The sequence below is a fragment of the Tachypleus tridentatus genome, chromosome 1 (assembly GCF_004210375.1).
Source record: "Tachypleus tridentatus isolate NWPU-2018 chromosome 1, ASM421037v1, whole genome shotgun sequence".
In the NCBI taxonomy this organism is placed as follows: Eukaryota; Metazoa; Arthropoda; class Merostomata; order Xiphosura; family Limulidae; genus Tachypleus; species Tachypleus tridentatus.
In genome coordinates, this window is record NC_134825.1 from 186,679,713 (window position 1) to 186,702,673 (window position 22,961).

The 22,961-nt window shown below is 33.0% G+C and overlaps 2 protein-coding genes across 3 annotated transcripts in view; one reads left to right on the plus strand and one right to left on the minus strand.

Moving 5' to 3' along the window:
• Positions 1–22,961, minus strand: part of LOC143232168 (gamma-aminobutyric acid type B receptor subunit 2-like) — a 291,391-nt gene that overhangs the window by 55,801 nt on the left and 212,629 nt on the right. The window lies entirely within an intron of this gene.
• Positions 17,451–22,961, plus strand: part of LOC143222696 (gamma-aminobutyric acid type B receptor subunit 2-like) — a 77,355-nt gene continuing 71,844 nt past the window's right edge. Inside the window, exons 1-2 of the mRNA XM_076449596.1 lie at positions 17,451–17,597; positions 17,778–17,963. Of these exons, the coding sequence (XP_076305711.1) occupies positions 17,451–17,597; positions 17,778–17,963 (333 nt within the window). The remainder of the gene's footprint in view (positions 17,598–17,777; positions 17,964–22,961) is intronic.

A 22,961-nucleotide genomic window follows, 5' to 3' on the forward strand; every position in this document is an offset into this window, starting at 1 on the left:
TCTTATTGCACCAAACATGCTCGCCCTCCCAGCCGTGGGGGCGTTACAATGTGACGGTCAATCCCACTTTTCGTTGGTAAAAGAGTAGCCCAAGAGTTGGCGGTGGGTGGTGATGACTAGCTGCCTTCCCTCTAGTCTTACACTGCTAAATTAGGGACGGCTAGCACAGATAGCCCTCGGGTAGCTTTGTGCGAAATTATAAAAAACAAACAAACAAAGTCTTGGACAGCCATCTAGGGTGGATCCCGCATATGCACTCGTTTTCCTTGAGCGCAAGCGCGCGCTAAACGCTCAACTAACTTTATTCGTTTGCTCCATAATTTTGTGCAAAATTATGTGCGGGCTACCTTGCGCTAGCCGGCCCTACTTTTGAGCTGAGAAACTAGAAGGAAGGCAGTTAATGAATAGCACTCACCGTGAACTTTGGGTTACACTGGAAGTTGACTGTTACTCTTATAATGCACGCACACTCACACACGGACCGAGAGCGTGGAACGATTTTGCAGAGACGGAAAGCATACACCTTCCGAACCACAGTACAAACACCTTAACCAGTAAAGAGGCCCCTTTGATTTAAGCATGTCCACCTCTAACCGTGAATTAGTGACGAAATGGAAGGCAGCCAGGCAGCGCTACCTACTTCGAGAAAAGGCTGTCCTAGCTATTTGAATCAAACAATGCTATTATATTATACTATACAACACGGTTATAGCTAAGATTGTGGAGCGAAGCCTCGGTATCGAGCCTCGAACCTAAATCTGCAGCAGGGCACTCTAATAACTAAACCATACCTGGACTTATGTTTGAAACTATCGGTTTTACTGTTGAGTACATATTATAACATTTAGGCATAAAACGCACAGTTTCTGTATTAAGCTCAGTAAGCGCCTCATGATACACCTGTTTAATTAGCTTCTTAGCTGGCACTGGAACCTCAGCATGATCAGTTTCTCTGTGTCGAATGAAACTCTAACACTCATTTATTCAAACTGATAAAATACGACCTGCGAAAATACCACTCATAAAGTCTTACCTTCTATCCTTCAGACTTTAAAGTATTACAGTATGAAAGCACAAAACCTAGCTCATATCCTTCAGATTTCAAAGTGTTACTACATAAAAAAAACAAACCGTAACTCTTATCCTTCAAATTTTAAACTATTACTGTATAAAAAAACAAACTGTAACTCTTATCCTTCACATTTTAAAGTATTACTGTATAAAAACAAACCGTAACTCTTATCCTTCAGATTTTAAAGTATTACTGTATAAAAATACAAACCGTAACTCTTATCCTTCAGATTTTAAAGTATTACTGTATAAAAAAACAAACTGTAACTCTTATCCTTCACATTTTAAAGTATTACTGTATAAAAAACAAACCGTAACTCTTATCCTTCACATTTTAAAGTATTACTGTATAAAAATACAAACCGTAACTCTTATCCTTCAGATCTTAAAGTATTACTGTATAAAAATACAAACCGTAACTCTTATCCTTCAGATTTTAAAGTATTACTGTATAAAAAAAACAAACTGTAACTCTTATCCTTAACTTTTTAAAGTATTACTGTATAAAAATACAAACCGTAACTCTTATCCTTCAGATCTTAAAGTATTACTGTATAAAAATACAAACCGTAACTCTTATCCTTCAGATTTTAAAGTATTACTGTATAAAAAAACAAACTGTAACTCTTATCCTTCACATTTCAAAGTATTACTGTATAAAAAAACAAACTGTAACTCTTATCCTTCACATTTTAAAGTATTACTGTATAAAAAAAACAAACTGTAACTCTTATCCTTCAGATTGTAAAGTATTACTGTATAAAAACAAACCGTAACTCTTATCATTCACATTTTAAAGTATTACTGTATAAAAACAAACTGTAACTCTTATCCTTCAGATTGTAAAGTATTACTGTATAAAAAAACAAACTGTAACTCTTATCCTTCAGATTGTAAAGTATTACTGTATAAAAAAACAAACCGTAACTCTTATCATTCACATTTTAAAGTATTACTGTATAAAAACAAACCGTAACTCTTATCATTCACATTTTAAAGTATTACTGTATAAAAACAAACCGCAACTCTTATCATTCACATTTTAAAGTATTACTGTATAAAAACAAACTGTAACTCTTATCCTTCAGATTTTAAAGTATTACTGTATATAAAAACAAACTGTAACTCTTATCCTTCAGATTGTAAAGTATTACTGTATAAAAAAACAAACTGTAACTCTTATCCTTCAGATTGTAAAGTATTACTGTATAAAAAAACAAACCGTAACTCTTATCCTTCAGATTGTAAAGTATTACTGTATAAAAACAAACCGTAACTCTTATCATTCACATTTTAAAGTATTACTGTATAAAAAAACACTCTGTAACTCTTATCCTTCTGATTGTAAAGTATTACTGTATAAAAAACAAACTGTAACTCTTATCCTTCAGATTTTAAAGTATTACTGTATAAAAAAACAAACTGTAACTCTTATCCTTTAGATTCTAAAGTATTACTGTATAAAAACAAACTGTAACTCTTATCCTTCAGATTGTAAAGTATTACTGTATAAAAACAAACTGTAACTCTTATCCTTCAGATTGTAAAGTATTACTGTATAAAAACAAACTGTAAATCTTATCCTTTAGATTGTAAAGTATTACTGTATAAAAAAACAAACTGTAACTCTTATCCTTCAGATTTTAAAGTATTACTGTATAAAAAAACAAACTGTAACTCTTATCCTTTAGATTCTAAAGTATTACTGTATAAAAAACAAACTGTAACTCTTATCCTTCAGATTGTAAAGTATTACTGTATAAAAACAAACCGTAACTCTTATCCTTCAGATTTTAAAGTATTACTGTATAAAAAACAAACTGTAACTCTTATCCTTTAGATTCTAAAGTATTACTGTATAAAAAACAAACTGTAACTCTTATCCTTCAGATTGTAAAGTATTACTGTATAAAAACAAACCGTAACTCTTATCCTTCAGATTTGAAAGTATTACTATGCAAATGAAACACACAAGACAAATATGAGTGAGCAAAATCAATGATAACCAACATTTTTAAAACAAACTTTGGATAAGAGTATTTAAAACTTCTATTTGTCAGTACATATATTTTTAATTAAACGATATGTTCCTTTGGGGTACGCCCTTTCACCCGTGTGGGCGTGACGGTCAATCCCACTATTTGTTGGTAAAAGAGTAGCCCAAGAGTTGGTGGTGGGTGGTACTGACTAGCTGCCTTCCTTCTAGTCTTACACTGCTAAATTAGGGACGACTAGCGCAGATAGCTCTCGTAGCTTTGCGCGAAATTCAAAACAAACCAAACCTTAATGGTAAAACTTATATAACTATTCCTGAGAATAAACGGTATACGCGAGGTTTCGAGACATTTGCGTGCAACGCCACTACGTATCTATCTACAAGAGAATATAGTCCGGAAATCTAAATCCATAATACCTCCATTCCATACTGACTAAACATTCAATCAAATGTAGCACCTTTATTACGAACCTCTGAAAGTAGTTATAAATCATCAAAATTTGGTTTATCTTATTGTTGCTATTGGTCTGGTTTTATGTTTTGTTTTTAATTACTTATATTCCAACTTGTCGAGTCTCTAGTTTTCATATGTTATATCATGAATCTGCCTTACATGATTGTTTGTTTGTTAGACACAGTAACCTAACTTCAGTGTGCCCATAGCAGGGACCAATCTCTGGTTTTTAGCTCATAATCTCTCAAGCTTACTGGTGAAAAGGGTTAGAAAGCGGTAAGTAAATAGTATTAGTGCTAATAATTAAAACTTACCAACTTAAACAACTTTATTTTTGAAAACAATTCCGTTGAGTTGATTTATGAGTAGTGTGTGTTCGTGATATATACATATATATTTGTACGTGTGCATGTTTGAATGATGATTCATTCATTATATATGAATATATATTAACAAAACTAACTTTAGCATTCTATGTTTATATATATGAATAAGGCCATTTAACAACTTAGCACTACTTTTTGCAGATGTACACCTTGTTTATAGCATGATAGTCACAGCAGACTTAATGAGTGGGTGGTAGTTGGAAGCCATATTAGCTTGTTTACCTCTTGAATTACTGCCCCCAATATGGTAGAGGCACTAATTAACACGACATCAGTAAAGTGATAGTTTACTGTGACTGTCATGCTTTTATACGCGACTTAATGTGTACATCCGCAAAAAATAGTGCCAAGTTCTTTCATGACCTTATTTTTAACTAAATATAATTTTAGTAACATTTTCCTAATTTTTATTTCTTTATATTTATTTAATACATTTTTGTATTTATTACAGAACAGTTTAATAATTTTAACTAGAGATTATTTATTAAATCCATTAACTATTAATTTTCATATCAGTATTTCAACATTATTAACAAAATATTGTAATTTATTACATGTTTTACAATACCAAAATAACTGTGAAGTTATAATGTTTATAACAGAAGGTATGGTACATTACTATGTAAGGAGGGTAAACAATATCTGAATAATTGTTAAGTTATAATGTTTATAACAGAAGGTATGGTACATTACTATGTAAGGAGGGTAAACAATATCTGAATAACTGTTAAGTTATAATGTTTATAACAGAAGGTATGGTACATTACTATGTAAGGAAGGTAAACAATACGTGAATAACTGTTAAGTTATAATGTTTATAACAGAAGGTATGGTACATTACTATGTAAGTAGGGTAAACCATCTACTGGAAAGGCAAAATATATTCTCTTTTCAAAAATATTTACATTGGTATCCTTTTTATCAATAATTTTAATTTCTAAATCTAAATAACGTACTTCTGTAATAGATATTGAAGTATTTCTGTTGGATAAATGATGTTAATAACATTAAATATTTCAGAATTATTTATGTTAATTAAATTATCTATATATCTGTAAGTTAAAGTAAAAATATCTAGATTTGTAAAGTTTTCGAAAATTTATTTTAATAAGAGTATAAATATAAATATAAATTTGCTACACAAGTTGAATAGTTATCTCCCATTGGAACTATTTTATCACTTGTTTAAAAACCTGTTTACTTTATTGAAAAATATAAAATCACTATAAATACAGAAACTTAACATATCTTTTTATGTTTTTGGAACTATATTTTCTTTTCTTCAGTTCTATAAAAGGATAACAATATTGTTCTATTAATGAAATAAAATTAATCTCTTAATAGTATTGTGGTATATAATGTTGTAAAATCAAATGTATGAATACTATTTACCTGCTCACAGTTTCTTAGACATACTAAAATAGGTTGGTTATTTTTTATTATTCAAAATTTTAGTGAAATTAAATAACTACATCCAAATGAAGCTGAATGAATAAACAGAATCATGAGGAAGGGCTGTGTTAAAAACAGCAAATCGAATACACAGAATTATGAAGAAGGATTGTGTTAAAAACAGCAAATCGAATACACAGAATTATGAGGAAGGATTGTGTTATAAACAGCAAATCCAACAAACAGAATCATGAAGAAGGGTTGTGTTATAAACAGCAAATCCAACAAACAGAATCATGAAGAAGGGTTGTGTTATAAACAGCGAATCCAACAAACAGAATCATGAAGAAGGGTTGTGTTAAAAACACCGAATCCAATAAACAGAATCAGGAAGAAGGGCTGTGTTAACAACAGCAAATCCAATAAACAGAATCATGAAGAAGGGTTGTGTTAACAACAGCAAATCCAATAAACAGAATCATGAAGAATGGTTGTGTTAACAACAGCAAATCCAATAAACAGAATCATGAGGAAGGGTTGTGTTAACAACAGCAAATCCAATAAACAGAATCATGAAGAAGGGTTGTGTTAACAACAGCAAATCCAACAAACAGAATCATGAAGAAGGGTTGTGTTAAAAACAGCAAATCCAATAAACAGAATCATGAGGAAGGGTTGTGTTAAAAACAACAAACCCAATAAACAGAATCAAGAGGAAGAGCTGTGTTAAAAACAGCAAATCCAATAAACAGAATCATGAGGAAGGGTTGTGTTAAAAACAGCAAATCCAATAAACAGAATCATGAGGAAGGGTTGTGTTAAAAACAGCAAATAGAATAAACAGAATCATGAGGAAGGGTTGTGTTAAAAACAGCAAATCCAATAAACAGAATCATGAGGAAGGGACGTGTTAAAAACAGCAAATCCAATAAACAGAATCATGAGGAAGGGTTGTGTTAAAACCAGCAAACCCAATAAACAGAATCAAGAGGAAGGGCTGTGTTAAAAACAGCAAATCCAATAAACAGAATCATGAGAAAGGGTTGTGTTAAAACAGCAAATCCAATAAACAGAATTATGAGGAAGGGTTGTGTTAAAAACAGCAAATTCAATAAACAAAATTATGAGGAAGGGCTGTGTTAAAAACATCAAATCGAATAAACAGAATCATGAGGAAGGGCTGTGTTAAAAACATCAAATCGAATAAACAGAATCATGAGGAAGGGTTGTGTTAAAACCAGCAAATCCAATAATTAGAATCATGAGGAAGGGTTGTGTTAAAAACATCAAATCGAATAAACAGAATCATGAGGAAGGGCTGTGTTAAAAACATCAAATCGAATAAACAGAATCATGAGGAAGGGTTGTGTTAAAACCAGCAAATCCAATAATTAGAATCATGAGGAAGGGTTATGTTAAAAACAGCAAATCCAATAAACAGAATCATGAGGAAGGGTTGTGTTAAAAACATCAAATCGAATAAACAAAATTATGAGGAAGGGTGTGTTAAAAACAGCAAATCCAATAAACAGAATCATGAGGAAGGGACGTGTTAAAAACAGCAAATCCAATGAACAGAATCATGAGGAAGGGACGTGTTAAAAACAGCAAATCCAATAAACAGAATCATGATGAAGGGTTGTGTTAAAAACAGCAAATCCAATAAACAGAATCATGAGAAAGGGTTGTGTTAAAAACAGCAAATCTAAACCTCTGATTAATTATATTATAAACATAAATTTTGAAGCCATAAACAACACACATGAAACAAAATATGCTGCATATTTAAAAAAGAAAAGAATCCTTGGGTACAAGCTTCAACGTGAGATTATAAAATGTATCCTAGGTTTTGGAGGTGACTGAAAAGTATAACCCACATTACTGTGGGAATACACCGTCTATCAGTTTTAACCTCCTATTCATTAGTCTCACATAATAAAATTAGAAATTAAGAGAGCGAGATGTGGGTGCTGAAGCCCACAACGTCCCACATCTATATCCCTTCATGCCTGCAGACAGTTGCGGGAAAGTGACTCCCAAGTTAAAATAAAAATAAGATAAACATAAAAAAAGCTGAAAAAATAAATTAAAAAAATGAAAATAAGGTACTACCACTTGGGGGCAAGTAAGATAAAACTTGCCTTTTAACGTTAGTGTTCCTGCCCCCAATAAGGTAGATTCACGAATTAAAACGACATCAGTAAAGGTATATAATAATAATACCTCTATATTTACATCAAGATATGAAACGTTGTGTTTCATTGAAAACTCTGTGTCAATCTTCAAAGTAGATTTAGCTTTCGTTCAATAAGCAATCAAAACACGGATTTCTCTTTTAAACAATCTAAACTACCCTTCTTCTTTTGAGAGTTAAAACATTTATGAAAACATCACCTGAACAGAGAAGCTCGTGAAGCCGGTGACAATGTGATAGATAAACAGAAACGAAGTTTACAGTGTAGAACAAAGCGATGGTAACATTGAACTGCATTCTTTCAAGGGCAACAAATAGCTGAATATCGAGATAAAAAAAAAAAAGCTCGATTCGTTTACCCTGACCCTACATAAGGTGAGGTGTTTAACGAAAACTCCTTAGGGTTGTCTGAAACGTCGAGCTGTAGTTATTGTTTTACTCACCCTGATAAATACACAGATTTTTCCTTCAAAGGTAAAATTAATATACTTTATCATATACTCTGAACATTCAATAAATCTCAAGTAAAATCAATACAGAAGAGAAACAGTAAAACTCCTGCACAGGTCGTTCTCTTTAAAAAAAAATTAGCCTAATTCGATCATTACTCTAGTATTACCCTCAATAGATCATTCTCCAGGTATTATCCTCATTAGATCATTCCTCGGTATTATCCTCATTAGATCATTCCCCGGTATTATCCTCAATAGATCATTCTCCAGGTATTATCCTCATTAGATCATTCCCCGGTATTATCCTCATTAGATAATTCTCCAGGTATTATCCTCATTAGATCATTCCCCGGTATTATCTCCAGTATATCATTCCCCGGTATTATCTCCAGTATATCATTCCCCGGTATTATCTCTAGTATATCATTTCACAGGTATTATCTCCAGTATATCATTCCCCGGTATTATCTCCAGTATATCATTCCCCGGTATTATCTCCAGTATATCATTCCCCGGTATTATCATCATTAGATCATTCCCCGGTATTATCTCCAGTATATCATTTCACAGGTATTTTATTATTGGGGTATAAATATCATTTTTAAAACTGTAGCTTTCTTCACAAGATACCCCCCCTCCTTTTCGAACAAACCTCCCCCTTAAAATCTTGTTATTGTAGTTAAACTTCGGACCCCAGAAGTCTCCTTTTTGTGAACATATCTTTTGGAACACATATATCAGTGTTTTTGGACTAACCACCCTCCCTTGTTTAACAAATTTCCTGAATTTCTATAATTTGCAGACTAGTTCACTTTCCTGTTTTTTAAGGGGGTGACAAATTAACTATAGTTATATTCTCGCACCCTCGTGACACAAAACTGTCTAAAAACTAAAGTGTTCCAAGTTATAAGAAACTATTGTGAATAGATATAACACACTTGAAGATTCGAAAAAATTGTGTATGTTAATAGACCAGTCATGACTAGGGTCTGGGAGCATTTTCATATTGTTTCACAAACCTAGAATAAAACATACAATAGATTTATCTAAAGTCGTCCAAAGCCCTTGTATTATCTGTCTTACAGAGATATCTGGTCGGTTATAGTGTTAGTGTACGTTCATCACGTGAATGGCCATCAAGAACATACGTAGAGTGTTTCTTCTAGAAACAACTCATACAACATATGTACTGTGTTTAGTTCATAAACAACTCACACAGAACACGTAGTGCGTAACTTCTATAATCAACTCATATAACACATGTTGTGTTTCTTCTATAACCACCTCATACAACACATGTTGTGTTTCTTCTAGAAACAACTCATACAACACATGTTGTGTTTCTTCTATAAACAATTCATACAACATATGTTGTGTTTCTTCTATAACCAACTCATACAACACATGTTGTGTTTCTTCTAGAAACAATTCATACAACACATGTTGTGTTTCTTCTAGAAACAACTCATACAACACATGTTGTGTTTCTTCTATAACCAACTCATACAACATATGTTGTGTTTAGTTCATAAACAACTCATACAACACATGTTGTGTTTCTTCTATTAACAACTCATACAACACATGTTGTGTTTCTTCTATAACCAACTCATACAACACATGTTGTGTTTCTTCTATAACCACCTCATACAACACATGTTGTGTTTCTTCTAGAAACAACTCATACAACACATGTTGTGTTTCTTCTATAAACAATTCATACAACATATGTTGTGTTTCTTCTATAACCAACTCATACAACACATGTTGTGTTTCTTCTAGAAACAATTCATACAACACATGTTGTGTTTCTTCTAGAAACAACTCATACAACACATGTTGTGTTTCTTCTATAACCAACTCATACAACATATGTTGTGTTTAGTTCATAAACAACTCATACAACACATGTTGTGTTTCTTCTAGAAACAACTCATACAACACATGTTGTGTTTCTTCTATTAACAACTACATACAACATATGTAATGTGTTACTTCTATAAACAACTACATACAACATATGTAATGTGTTACTTCAATAAACAACTACATAAACATATGTTGTGTTTCTTCTATTAACAATTACATACAACATATGTAATGTGTTACTTCTATAAACAACTACATACAGCATATGTAATGTGTTACTTCAATAAACAACTACATACAACATATGTTGTGTTTCTTCTATTAACAACTACATACAACATATGTAATGTGTTACTTCTATAAACAACTACATACAACATATGTAATGTGTTACTTCTATAAACAACTACATACAACATATGTAATGTGTTACTTCTATATACAACTACATACAACATATGTTGTGTTTCTTCTATTAACAACTACATACAACATATGTAATGTGTTACTTCTATAAACAACTACATACAACATATGTAATGTGTTTCTTCTATAAACAACTACATACAACATATGTAATGTGTTACTTCTATATACAACTACATACAACATATGTAATGTGTTACTTCTATAAACAACTACATACAACATATAATGATGCGTTACTTCTATAAACAACTACATACAACATATGTAATGTGTTACTTCTATAAACAACTACATACAACATATGTAATGTGTTACTTCTATAACCAACTCATACAACATATGTGTGGTCATACTTTTTGTTTAATAAATGTAGCCTTACGTAGTTTTAGAACACAGTTAGGACAAATGCTGATCATTACTCTGAGTAACCATGCATTTTATCTACATATATTTCATTTGTTTACTTTTGTAAACGTCAGCTGCAGTACGTACATATCGGCTCTGTTTCTGCACGTTCCCTTTTGGTTAATCTGCCTAACTCAATAAAGCTGTACTTATGTACCGACACTTTATAACTCTATGTACTGTATAAACACCACTTAAGCAGGAAAGATATCATTTCTGTTTTAAAAAATTTCAAATCTTTCTTTGTTGTCAAATTTATATAAATATCAGTACAGTTATGTTCTTTGATGTCAAGTCTATATAAATATCAGTACAGTTATGTTCTTTGATGTCAAGTCTATATAAGTATCAATACAGTTATGTTCTTTGTTGTCAAGTTTATATAAATATCAGTACAGTTATGTTCTTTGATGTCGAGTCTATATAAATATCAGTACAGTTATGTTCTTTGTTGTCAAGTTTATATAAATATCAGTACAGTTATGTTCTTTGATGTCAAGTCTATATAAATATCAGTACAGTTATGTTCTTTGTTGTCAAGTTTATATAAATATCAGTACAGTTATGTTCTTTGATGTCAAGTCTATATAAATATCAGTACAGTTATGTTCTTTGATGTCAAGTCTATATAAATATCAGTACAGTTATGTTCTTTGATGTCAAGTCTATATAAATATCAGTACAGTTATGTTCTTTGATGTCAAGTCTATATAAATATCAGTACAGTTATGTTCTTTGATGTCAAGTCTATATAAGTATCAGTACAGTTATGTTCTTTGTTGTCAAGTTTGTATAAATATCAGTACAGTTATGTTCTTTGATGTCAAGTCTATATAAATATCAGTACAGTTATGTTCTTTGTTGTCAAGTTTATATAAATATCAGTACAGTTATGTTCTTTGATGTCAAGTCTATATAAATATCAGTACAGTTATGTTCTTTGTTGTCAAGTTTATATAAATATCAGTACAGTTATGTTCTTTGATGTCAAGTCTATATAAATATCAGTACAGTTATGTTCTTTGTTGTCAAGTTTATATAAATATCAGTACAGTTATGTTCTTTGATGTCAAGTCTATATAAATATCAGTACAGTTATGTTCTTTGATGTCAAGTCTATATAAATATCAGTACAGTTATGTTCTTTGATGTCAAGTCTATATAAATATCAGTACAGTTATGTTCTTTGTTGTCAAGTTTATATAAATATCAGTACAGTTATGTTCTTTGATGTCAAGTCTATATAAATATCAGTACAGTTATGTTCTTTGATGTCAACTTTATATAAATATCAGTACAGTTATGTTCTTTGATGTCAAGTCTATATAAATATCAGTACAGTTATGTTCTTTGATGTCAAGTCTATATAAATATCAGTACAGTTATGTTCTTTGATGTCAAGTCTATATAAGTATCAGTACAGTTATGTTCTTTGTTGTCAAGTTTGTATAAATATCAGTACAGTTATGTTCTTTGATGTCAAGTCTATATAAATATCAGTACAGTTATGTTCTTTGATGTCAAGTCTATATAAATATCAGTACAGTTATGTTCTTTGATGTCAAGTCTATATAAATATCAGTACAGTTATGTTCTTTGATGTCAAGTCTATATAAATATCAGTACAGTTATGTTCTTTGATGTCAAATCTATATAAATATCAGTACAGTTATATTATTTGTTGCCAACTCCATATAAATATCCGTACAGTTATGATGCAGATATAAGTTATAGATATAACCAATTTCTTTGTTTTGTTTCATTATTTTCCTGTTATTTACGAGTTTCCATCCACATTTTCTCTTACACAACTTAGAAAAACAAGCACTTCTCTAACCTAATGCATCTAAAAGTAATATTGATGTTGAAACTTTCGTGTTACAGATAAGTGTACTTTATGTTGAAACTTTCGTGTTACAGATAAGTGTACTTAATGTCGAAACTTTCGTGTTACAAATAAGTATACTTAATGTTGAAACATTCGTGTTACAGATAAGTGTACTTTATGTTGAAACTTTCATGTTACAGATAAGTATACTTAATGTTGAAACTTTCGTGTTACAGATAAGTATACTTAATGTTGAAACTTTCGTGTTACAGATAAGTATACTTTATGTTGAAACTTTCGTGTTACAGATAAGTATACTTAATGTTGAAACTTTCGTGTTACAGATAAGTGTACTTTATGTCGAAACTTTCGTGTTACAGATAAGTGTACTTAATGTCGAAACTTTCGTGTTACAGATAAGTATACTTAATGTTGAAACATTCGTGTTACAGATAAGTGTACTTTATGTCGAAATTTTCGTGTTACAGATAAGTATACTTAATGTTGAAACTTTCGTGTTACAGATAAGTATACTTTATGTTGAAACTTTCGTGTTACAAATAAGTATACTTAATGTTGAAACTTTCGTGTTACAGATAAGTGTACTTTATGTCGAAACTTTCGTGTTACAGATAAGTATACTTAATGTTGAAACTTTCGTGTTACAGATAAGTATACTTTATGTTGAAACTTTCGTGTTACAGATAAGTATATTTTATGTTGAAACTTTCGTGTTACAGATAAGTATACTTAATGTTGAAACTTTCGTGTTACAGATAAGTATACTTTATGTTGAAACTTTCGTGTTACAGATAAGTATACTTTATGTTGAAACTTTCGTGTTACAGATAAGTATACTTAATGTTGAAACTTTCGTGTTACAGATAAGTATACTTAATGTTGAAACTTTCGTGTTACAGATAAGTATACTTAATGTTGAAACTTTCGTGTTACAGATAAGTATACTTTATGTTGAAACTTTCGTGTTACAGATAAGTATACTTAATGTTGAAACTTTCTTGTTTCAGATAAGTATACTTTATGTTGAAACTTTCGTGTTACAGATAAGTATACTTAATGTTGAAACTTTCGTGTTACAGATAAGTGTACTTTATGTCGAAACTTTCGTGTTACAGATAAGTGTACTTAATGTCGAAACTTTCGTGTTACAGATAAGTATACTTAATGTTGAAACATTCGTGTTACAGATAAGTGTACTTTATGTTGAAACTTTCGTGTTACAGATAAGTATACTTTATGTTGAAACTTTCGTGTTACAGATAAGTGTACTTTATGTTGAAACTTTCGTGTTACAGATAAGTATACTTTATGTTGAAACTTTCGTGTTACAGATAAGTATACTTAATGTCGAAACTTTCGTGTTACAGATAAGTATACTTTATGTTGAAACTTTCGTGTTACAGATAAGTATACTTAATGTCGAAACTTTCGTGTTACAGATAAGTATACTTAATGTTGAAACTTTCGTGTTACAGATAAGTATACTTTATGTTGAAACTTTCGTGTTACAGATAAGTATACTTAATGTTGAAACTTTCGTGTTACAGAGAAGTATACTTTATGTTGAAACTTTCGTGTTACAAATAAGTATACTTTATGTTGAAACTTTCGTGTTACAGATAAGTGTACTTAATGTCGAAACTTTCGTGTTACAAATAAGTATACTTAATGTTGAAACATTCATGTTACAGATAAGTGTACTTTATGTTGAAACTTTCGTGTTACAGATAAGTATACTTAATGTTGAAACTTTCGTGTTACAGATAAGTATACTTTATGTTGAAACTTTCGTGTTACAGATAAGTATACTTAATGTTGAAACTTTCGTGTTACAGATAAGTATACTTTATGTTGAAACTTTCGTGTTACAGATAAGTATACTTAATGTTGATAAACAAACAACGGAAATTACTTTTATTTTTCTTTCGCAAAATAACACAATCTATTCCCATCTATATTTTCCAGACACTCCCATCAGCTCAGAATGTTTGTTGTTTAAGAGACCTCAGATTATAAGGACGCATAAATGGATTTGAAATTAATCAGAATTTTGACCAATAAAAAAACTTTTGAAATAGCAAGTCTAGGGAGACCAATAAATCAAAAATCTTTGAAATATGAAACTTTACTGACTTTAACAGAGTTATATGAGTAACTTTGTTAGATTATTTCAGGATGTAAAGTAAAACTTTACACACATCAAACATGGTATTAAACTTTTCGGACACGCCTCACTACGTTATAAATTGTTTCACTTTAAGGTAGTAAATGCTAATTTTATCTATGAGTTTGGCCACTATCTACCTCATTAAAAAGTTGTAATCGAAAAACTTCGCTTTCCTCCATTTTCGTATTTGCATCAGTGGAATAGTTCTAAATTTGGCCAATTAGCTTTAGTTCTTGATAAAATAAAACAATGATACAAAGGAATGATAGAATTTTATGTGATTTTGAAATGGCAACGCATGGCATGTGGCACCACGAGCTTGATGTGTGACATTCCTTTCATGATGAATTACTCATCACATGACAATGGAACAATGCCACAGACAGACACGTGGATTAAGAATATTGTTTAAACCCTTCTTCAGGAAAGAATTTTCATACATTCCAATTTTTAAACGATAAAGAATCAAATATCACAACCTTTAATATTATTTATAGAAAACAAAAACAATATTTAACCTTAACCTGATCCGTCCTCTGTTCCAAAATAAAATCTGTGATCACAAAAGTGAACCCTTTGATCCAAAACAATATTGTACACATCTTTAAACACCATTAATGACATAATAGACAGGACTCTAATATGACGAGGACTCAGAAGGCAAGTGTTTCTAATTATCCAATCACTGCTTGGAATCAATAGCATGTCCCATGACAAAGGTTCCTGAAAGAAATGGAGGTTCATTTGATCACGTACAACGATACAATTCACATGCACCTTTATGCTCGTATGATGGGTAGTTTATGGAACGTAACTATGGCAATATCCTGACCTTCACAGAGATTGCAGTGTTCGACGGCAGCGCACGAACATGAACATCATGGTAGATAACCAAAGATGGAGAAAGAAATTCCAATAGAAGCAAAGAACCTAGAACAGCGTTACTATATAATGCCATAGGTTCTCCGTATAAGTCACGTTTCATACTCTACAGGACGTTTAGACTTCTTACTGTGATAATAAAGTTTGGAAATATTCATCATGTTTTCAAACCACAACCAAAATATACCTGTCTTGACAGTAACATTTACGTTTAACGCCGGTATTTATTCTAAGCATTCTAGTCGTATTTATTGTTTACTGTCTAAACCTTCTACATGCGTTACCCTTTTATAATAACTCGCTTATAAACTTGAGCTACTACGAGAATTAAAGGAACGAAATATTTTTACAGTTAACTTGAGGTTTCATCAAACAAAAAAAAACAGAGATGAAATTAAAGCTTCAAAGTTTCTGCTAAATGCAATCCATAAACAGTCTAGTAGGACTATTTACAACACATGTAACGTGTACTGTCAGGATGATAAAACATCTTTGTTCATCAGAAGGTAAGCAAAACATCTCTATTGGCTCACACACACATTGTAGCATATCTTTGTTCATCAGAAGGTAATCAGAACATCTCTATTGGCTCACACACACAATGCAGTATGATTTGTTCATCAGAAGGTAATCAGAACATCTCTATTGGCTCACACACACAATGCAGTATATCTTTGTTCATCAGAAGGTGATCAGAACGTCTCTATTGGCTCACACACACATTATAGCATATCTTTGTTCATCAGAAGGTAATCAGAACATCTCTATTGGCTCACACACACATTGTAGTATATCTTTGTTCATCAGAAGGTGATCAGAACATCTCTATTAACTCACACAAACATTTTAGTATATCCTTGTTTATAAGGAAGTAATCAGAACATCTCTATTAGTTCACAGACACTGTAGTATACCTTTGGTTATCAGGGAGTAATCAATAGAGGGTAACGTTAATAATAAACTATTTCTCGGTGAATACATGTGGAACTTCACATTCCACCATAAATTCGTTATTATTTTTACTTACACGAGTGAAGAGTGACATTATTTTAAACCACAACAGATGACTGAATCAGTGGAATATTAAGATTGTATAACTCGTTAAAAAGCTTTGTAGGAAGACAACCTGGTAAAGTGATAACCGTTAAAAGTGGTTTCTCGCTTGTCAAACTACACTTTCCAAAAAAACTATTAAAATAGGCAGATAAGCGAGCGAACAAATAAATTCCTCATAATAGACGATCTACCTTACTGCCAGAAACAGGAAAAAACAGAATCAAAAGTAAGGAGGAAAAAAGAAAAGAAATTGTTGTCTGAAACAATCACAAAGAAGTGATTACGTGTTGCTATCTTGTTGCACGTAAAGAATATGATAGTACATTGATCGTGGAATGTTATGTTAGCTTCTGATAAAAACAACATTATTAAAAGATATTTCTAAGCTAGAAACATCTTAGTTCATTATGTATAAATTACATTTGTAATTACGTTATCGATATAGTAATTCGCTTCACTGCATTGCATTGAGTGGAAAACCGCAGAGTTTATGACAGTAAAATTTCGGGTTCGATACCTATGTCGAGCACGGCGCAGACACTTTATTGTGCAACTTCACTCTTCAACAAAAAAATTCGTCTATTTCAAAACGTGAGCTCCACCCCCTGGTGGGTTACAGGAGGGTTTAAACGATATAAAATTAACGTGAACGAATGTGGAAAGGAGCGAAAAAAATTCCATTTAACTACTATTGGTTGGAATTTCTTTCCATCGATCAGTTCGAGAATAGAAACGAAACAGATCTAGAACGATTTTCTTCTGTAATATATTGTATCAATAATCACGTTTAACATTAGTTTAAAAAAACAACACTGTCACAAGTCTACTCTTTGTTTCAGTACAAATGGATGCAACATGGTATTTTGATATTGGGTGATACGTTTGAAAATAAGGAGTGTGTTACTTACTGTACAACACCTAAAGGTGTGCGAACTGATACAATCCAGTTTTTAGTGAGTAAGGCAGCAGAAAAGCGACAGGACTACAAGGATTTGGTAAGGTAATCTTCCTGACATGATCGATCGAGTCTGGCCTTACAAAAATCAAGGGATTCTGAACAACGTGGTTTAGAAGGAGCTAATGTACTAGATTTCTTTGAATGCAAATATTTGGCAACCGCCTCGAAAATAAGGTAATATATAACTGTACGTTTTCGTTGTAATCCGATCTGATAGGTAATTTATGTGGAACTTCGAAAATTCCATAATACGGAAATAAACAGTAAAAATAAGAAAATGATTACAAAGTATGAAAAAAGACAGACGTTGAGCAAGTTATATGGAAATGAAAAGTCATCTGACAATCGCAGCCGGTATAAAGTCAAAGTGAAATGGAATGTATCAGAACTATATTTGTACGATGTAAGTATAGTCATGCAGTCAAAAATTGATACGACGCAAAATATTCATACATTTAGTTCCAACTGAGATTTAGAATTCTTAAAACATTGGTTTCTAGGTTACTGAATGGTACTGGAAAAAATTAATATGGGTAAGCATGGGGAACCAGAACCATCCAAAAAGAGACCTACAACAAGTTATAATCTAGCTGTGGTGAATAAAGTGTAGCATCTTGTAATAGGGTGAGAATCCATGAATACAGTGCTAAAAGTCGTCGAAATGTACATAGCATAACTAAAAAAAATTTACACCTGGAAACGAGGCTAACAAGATGTAAGTTTAAAGCTATACCTTCCTTTCAATCGTTGCATATTTCAAGTATCTGCATACTGAAACAGATATTCATGGTATTCTATACAAAGACATACCAGTCACGCCACTGGAAATAGAGTTTATAAATTTCTATATGAAATGGAAATTGGGAAACTGTCCTTCACGTACACTAGATGGATTATAGGGGTTGGGGGTTGTGATGTGTTTCGACAACCTTAGGACTGAGCTTTTTACAGTGGAAACTAAGTTGGGGATTATTGTAAAAGATGCACGATCGACAGATAGAATACGACCGGATGTGTTGAAGCACATTTTGGTATAACGCACTGAATATTCTGTCTAATTCAGTGTTGTGTTATCTAATTCAGTGTTGTGTTATTAGTGTGACAGTCTTTAACCCGACTAACTTATACTAAAGCTACTGCCATTACTACAAACATTTCTTGGCAACAAGTTAGCTGAAATGTTCTCCATTACATTTAAACACGAAAACACCATTCATTAATTTGTTTCTCTGTCCAATTCTCTTTCTAAAGAACAGAGCCAAATTACTTCATCATAACGAGAAAACATTTCCACAACAAAATAGCTGTTCGGTAATTTCATGTTTAACTCATTATATTCTGGACTTCGTGGAATTCACTAAAGATTAACGTGACAAGTAGTCATATATAGTTTAAATAATGTCCATTACTGAAGTACATCTGCTAAGATTGCTTGCCCTGTATTCCCAAGTATGTTATTATACAATTCTATCTATTGGTCCAAGTCCTCTACCGTATACACGAGAAAACTGAAGTTCTTGTATAAAATATATTATCATCCTACTCATTCAGTAAAATTTCTCCTGTACTATTGTTGTTATTTTCACCAAGGTTTAACTTGACCAAGAATCTATACATATGCATATGCTTACTGCTCAGCCCAGCTTTGTGGTTATTTATGGGAACTCTATTGAGGAAATCAAATTACATTTCTGATCAAATTCACCAAATAGGTCAGCCTTTCTTAAACAGTTTGGTACTTTAAAAAAACCCAATGTTTTCCTTTTGAATTCACGCATATAACACGAATGTAACATCCTTATATAAAGAAGACGAAGGCCACTACGTGCTACTAATTATAAATAAGTCCTTGTACATCCAGAGTTTTCCTACCTTCCTGGCTTGAGCGGAATACACCTCTTTCAATACTTTAATTTAACCGTCTTAGTCCAGTTAAGACAGAGTTACCTACTGGAAGCTAAGCTGTAAAGATTACCATGATGGTCTTGTCTCTATAGTTCTCCCTTCGTTACACTGGTGTGGAAGCTACGCTGTAAAGATTACCATGATGTTCTTGTCTCTATAGTTCTCTCTTCGTTACAGTGGTGTGGAAGCTACGCTGTAAAGATTACCATGATGGTCTTGTCTCTATAGTTCTCTCTTCGTTACACTGGTGTGGAAATAACACTGTAAAGATTACCATGATGTTCTTGTACTCTATAGTTCTCTCTTCGTTACACTGGTGTGGGAAAGCTACACTGTAATGATTACCATGATGGTCTTGTCTCCTATAGGTTCAATCTTCGTTACACTGGTGTGGAAGTTACGCTGTAATGATTACCATGATGTTCTTGTCTCTATAGTTCTCTCTTCGTTACACTGGTGTGGAAGCTAAGCTGTAAGATTACCATGATGGTCTTGTTCTAGTTCTCTCTTGTTTCTTTGAATTTGTGGAAGCTACACTTTGTAGCTTATTACCATGATGTGTTCTTGTCTCTATAGTCTCTCTCTTACACTGTTGTACACTGTGAAATTACCATGATGGCTACTTGCTGTAAACGTTACCATGATGTTCTTATTGTCTCTATAGTTCTCTCTTCGTTACACTGGTGTGGAAGGCTGCTATGTAATGGTTGCCATGATGCTATGTTCTCTATAGTTCTCTCTTCGTTACACTGGTGTGGAAGTTACTACTGTAATGATTACCATAGTATGTTCTTGTCTCTATAGTTCTATCTTCGTTACACTGGTCCTTGGAAGCTACACTGAAAACATTACCATGATGTTCTGAATCTCTATAGTTCTCTCTTCGTTACACTGGTGTGGAAGCTACGCTGTAAAACATTACCATGATGTTCTTGTCTCTATAGTTCTCTCTTCGTTACACTGGTGTGGAAGTTACTGTAATGATTACCATGTCGTTCTTGTCTCTATAGTTCTCTCCTCGTTACACTGGTGTGGAAGCTACACTCTTAAAGATTACCATGGTGAAGCTTGCATCTCTAGTTCTCTCTTCTCGTTGCACTGCTGTGGAAGCTACGCTGTAAAGATTACCATGATGTTCTTGTCTCTATAGTTCTCTCTTCGTTACACTGGTGTGGTTGTGCTATGCTGTCACTGCTGACTTATTACCATGATGTTCTTGTCTCTATAGTTCTCTCTTCGTTACACTGGTGTGGAAGCTACACTGTAAACATTACCATGATGTTCTTGGCTCTATAGTTCTCTCTTCGTTACACTGGTGTGGAAGCTACGCTGTAAAGATTACCATGATGTTCTTGGCTCTATAGTTCTCTCTTCACATATTTACACTGGTGTGGAAGCTACGCTGTAAAGATTACCATGATGTTCTTGTCTCTATAGTTCTCTCTTCGTTACACTGGTGTGGAGCTACACTGTAAACATTACCATGATGTTCTGGTCTCTATAGTTCTCTCTTTGCGTTACACTGGTGTGGAAGCTACGCTGTAAAACATTACCATGATGTTCTTGTCTCTATAGTTCTCTCTCGTTACACTGGTGTGGAAGCTACGCTGTAAACATTACCATGATGGTCTTGTCTCTATAGTTCTCTCTTCGTTACACTGGTGTGGAAGCTTCCACCTGTAGATTACCATGATGTTCTTGTGTCTCTATAGTTCTCTCTTCGTTACACTGGTGTGGAAGCTACGCTGTAAAGATTACCATGATGTTCTTGTCTCTATAGTTCTCTCTTCGTTACACTGGTGTGTGGAAGCTACACTGTAAGCTTTATTACCATGATGTTCTTGGTTCTATAGTTCTCTCTGTCGTTAGAACTTGAATGTGTGGAAGCTTGCCACTGCTGTAAACATTACCATGATGTTCTTGTCTCTATAGTTCTCTCTTCGTTAAACTGAATTGTGGAAGCTACACTGTAAAACACAATTACGATGTTCCTTGTCTCTCCATAGTTCTCTCGTTACACTGGTGTGGAAGCTACACTGTAAACATTACCATGATGGTCTTGTCTCCTATAGTTCTCCTCTCTTCGTTACACTGTGTGGAAGCTACACTGTAATGATTACCATGATGTTCTTGTCTCTATAGTCTCTTCGTTACACTGGTGTGGAAGCTACGCTGTAAAGATTACCATGATGTTCTTGTCTCTATAGTTCTCTTCGTTACACTGGTGTGGAAGCTACACTGTAAACATTACCATGATGTTCTTGTCTCTATAGTTCTCTCTTCGTTACACTGGTGTGGAAGTACGCTGTAAAGATTACCATGATGTTCTTGTCTCTATAGTTCTCTCTTCGTTACACTGGTGTGGAGCTGCGCATGAATTACCATGATGGTCGCATTACTATCTATAGTTCTCTCTTCGTTACACTGGTGTGTTCTACGCTGTAAAGATTACCATGATGTTCTTGTCTCGTTCTCTCTTCGTTACACTGGTGGGCTACGCTGTAAACATTACCATGATGTTCTTGTCTATAGTTCTCTCTTCGTTACACTGGTGTGGAAGTTACGCTGTAATGATTACCATGATGTTTCTTGTCTCTATAGTTCTCTCTTCGTTACACTGGTGTGGAAGCTACGCTGTAAACATTACCATGCGATAGTTCTTTGGCTCTATATAGTTCTCTCTTCGTTACACTGGTGTGGAAGCTACACTGTAAACATTACCATGATGTTCTTGTCTCTATAGTTCTCTCTTCGTTACACTGGTGTGGAAGCTACGCTGTAAACATTACCATGATGTTCTTGTCTCTATAGTTCTCTCTTCGTTGTTACACTGGTGTGGAAGCTACACTGTAAACATTACCATGATGTTCTTGGCTCTATAGTTCTCTCTTCGTTACACTGTGGTGTGGAAGCTACGCTGTAAAAGATTACCATGATGTTCTTGTCTCTATAATTCTCTCTTCGTTACACTGGTGTATTGGTAAGCTACACGCTGTAAACTTATTTACCATGATGTTCTGCATCTCCTATAGTTCTCTCTTCGTTACACTGGTGTGGAAGTTACGCTGTAAACATTACCATGATGTTCTTGTCTCATATAGTTCTCTCTTCGTTACACTGCTGTGGAAGCTACAGCTGTGAAATGATTACCATGATGTTCTTGTCTCTATGGTTCTCTCTCTTCCGTTACACTGGTATAGAAGCTACACTGTAAAGATTACCATGATGTTCTTGTCTTTATAGTTCTCTCTTCGTTACACTGGTATGGAAGCTACACTGTAAACATTATTATGATGTTCTTGTCTCTATAGTTCTCTCTTCGTTACACTGGTGTGGAAGCTACACTGTAAAGATTACCATGATGGTCTTGTCTCTATAGTGCTCTCTTCGTTACACTGGTGTGGAAGCTACACTGTAAAGATTACCATGATGTTCTTGTCTCTATAGTTCTCTCTTCGTTACACTGGGTGTGGAAGCTACACTGTAAACATTACCC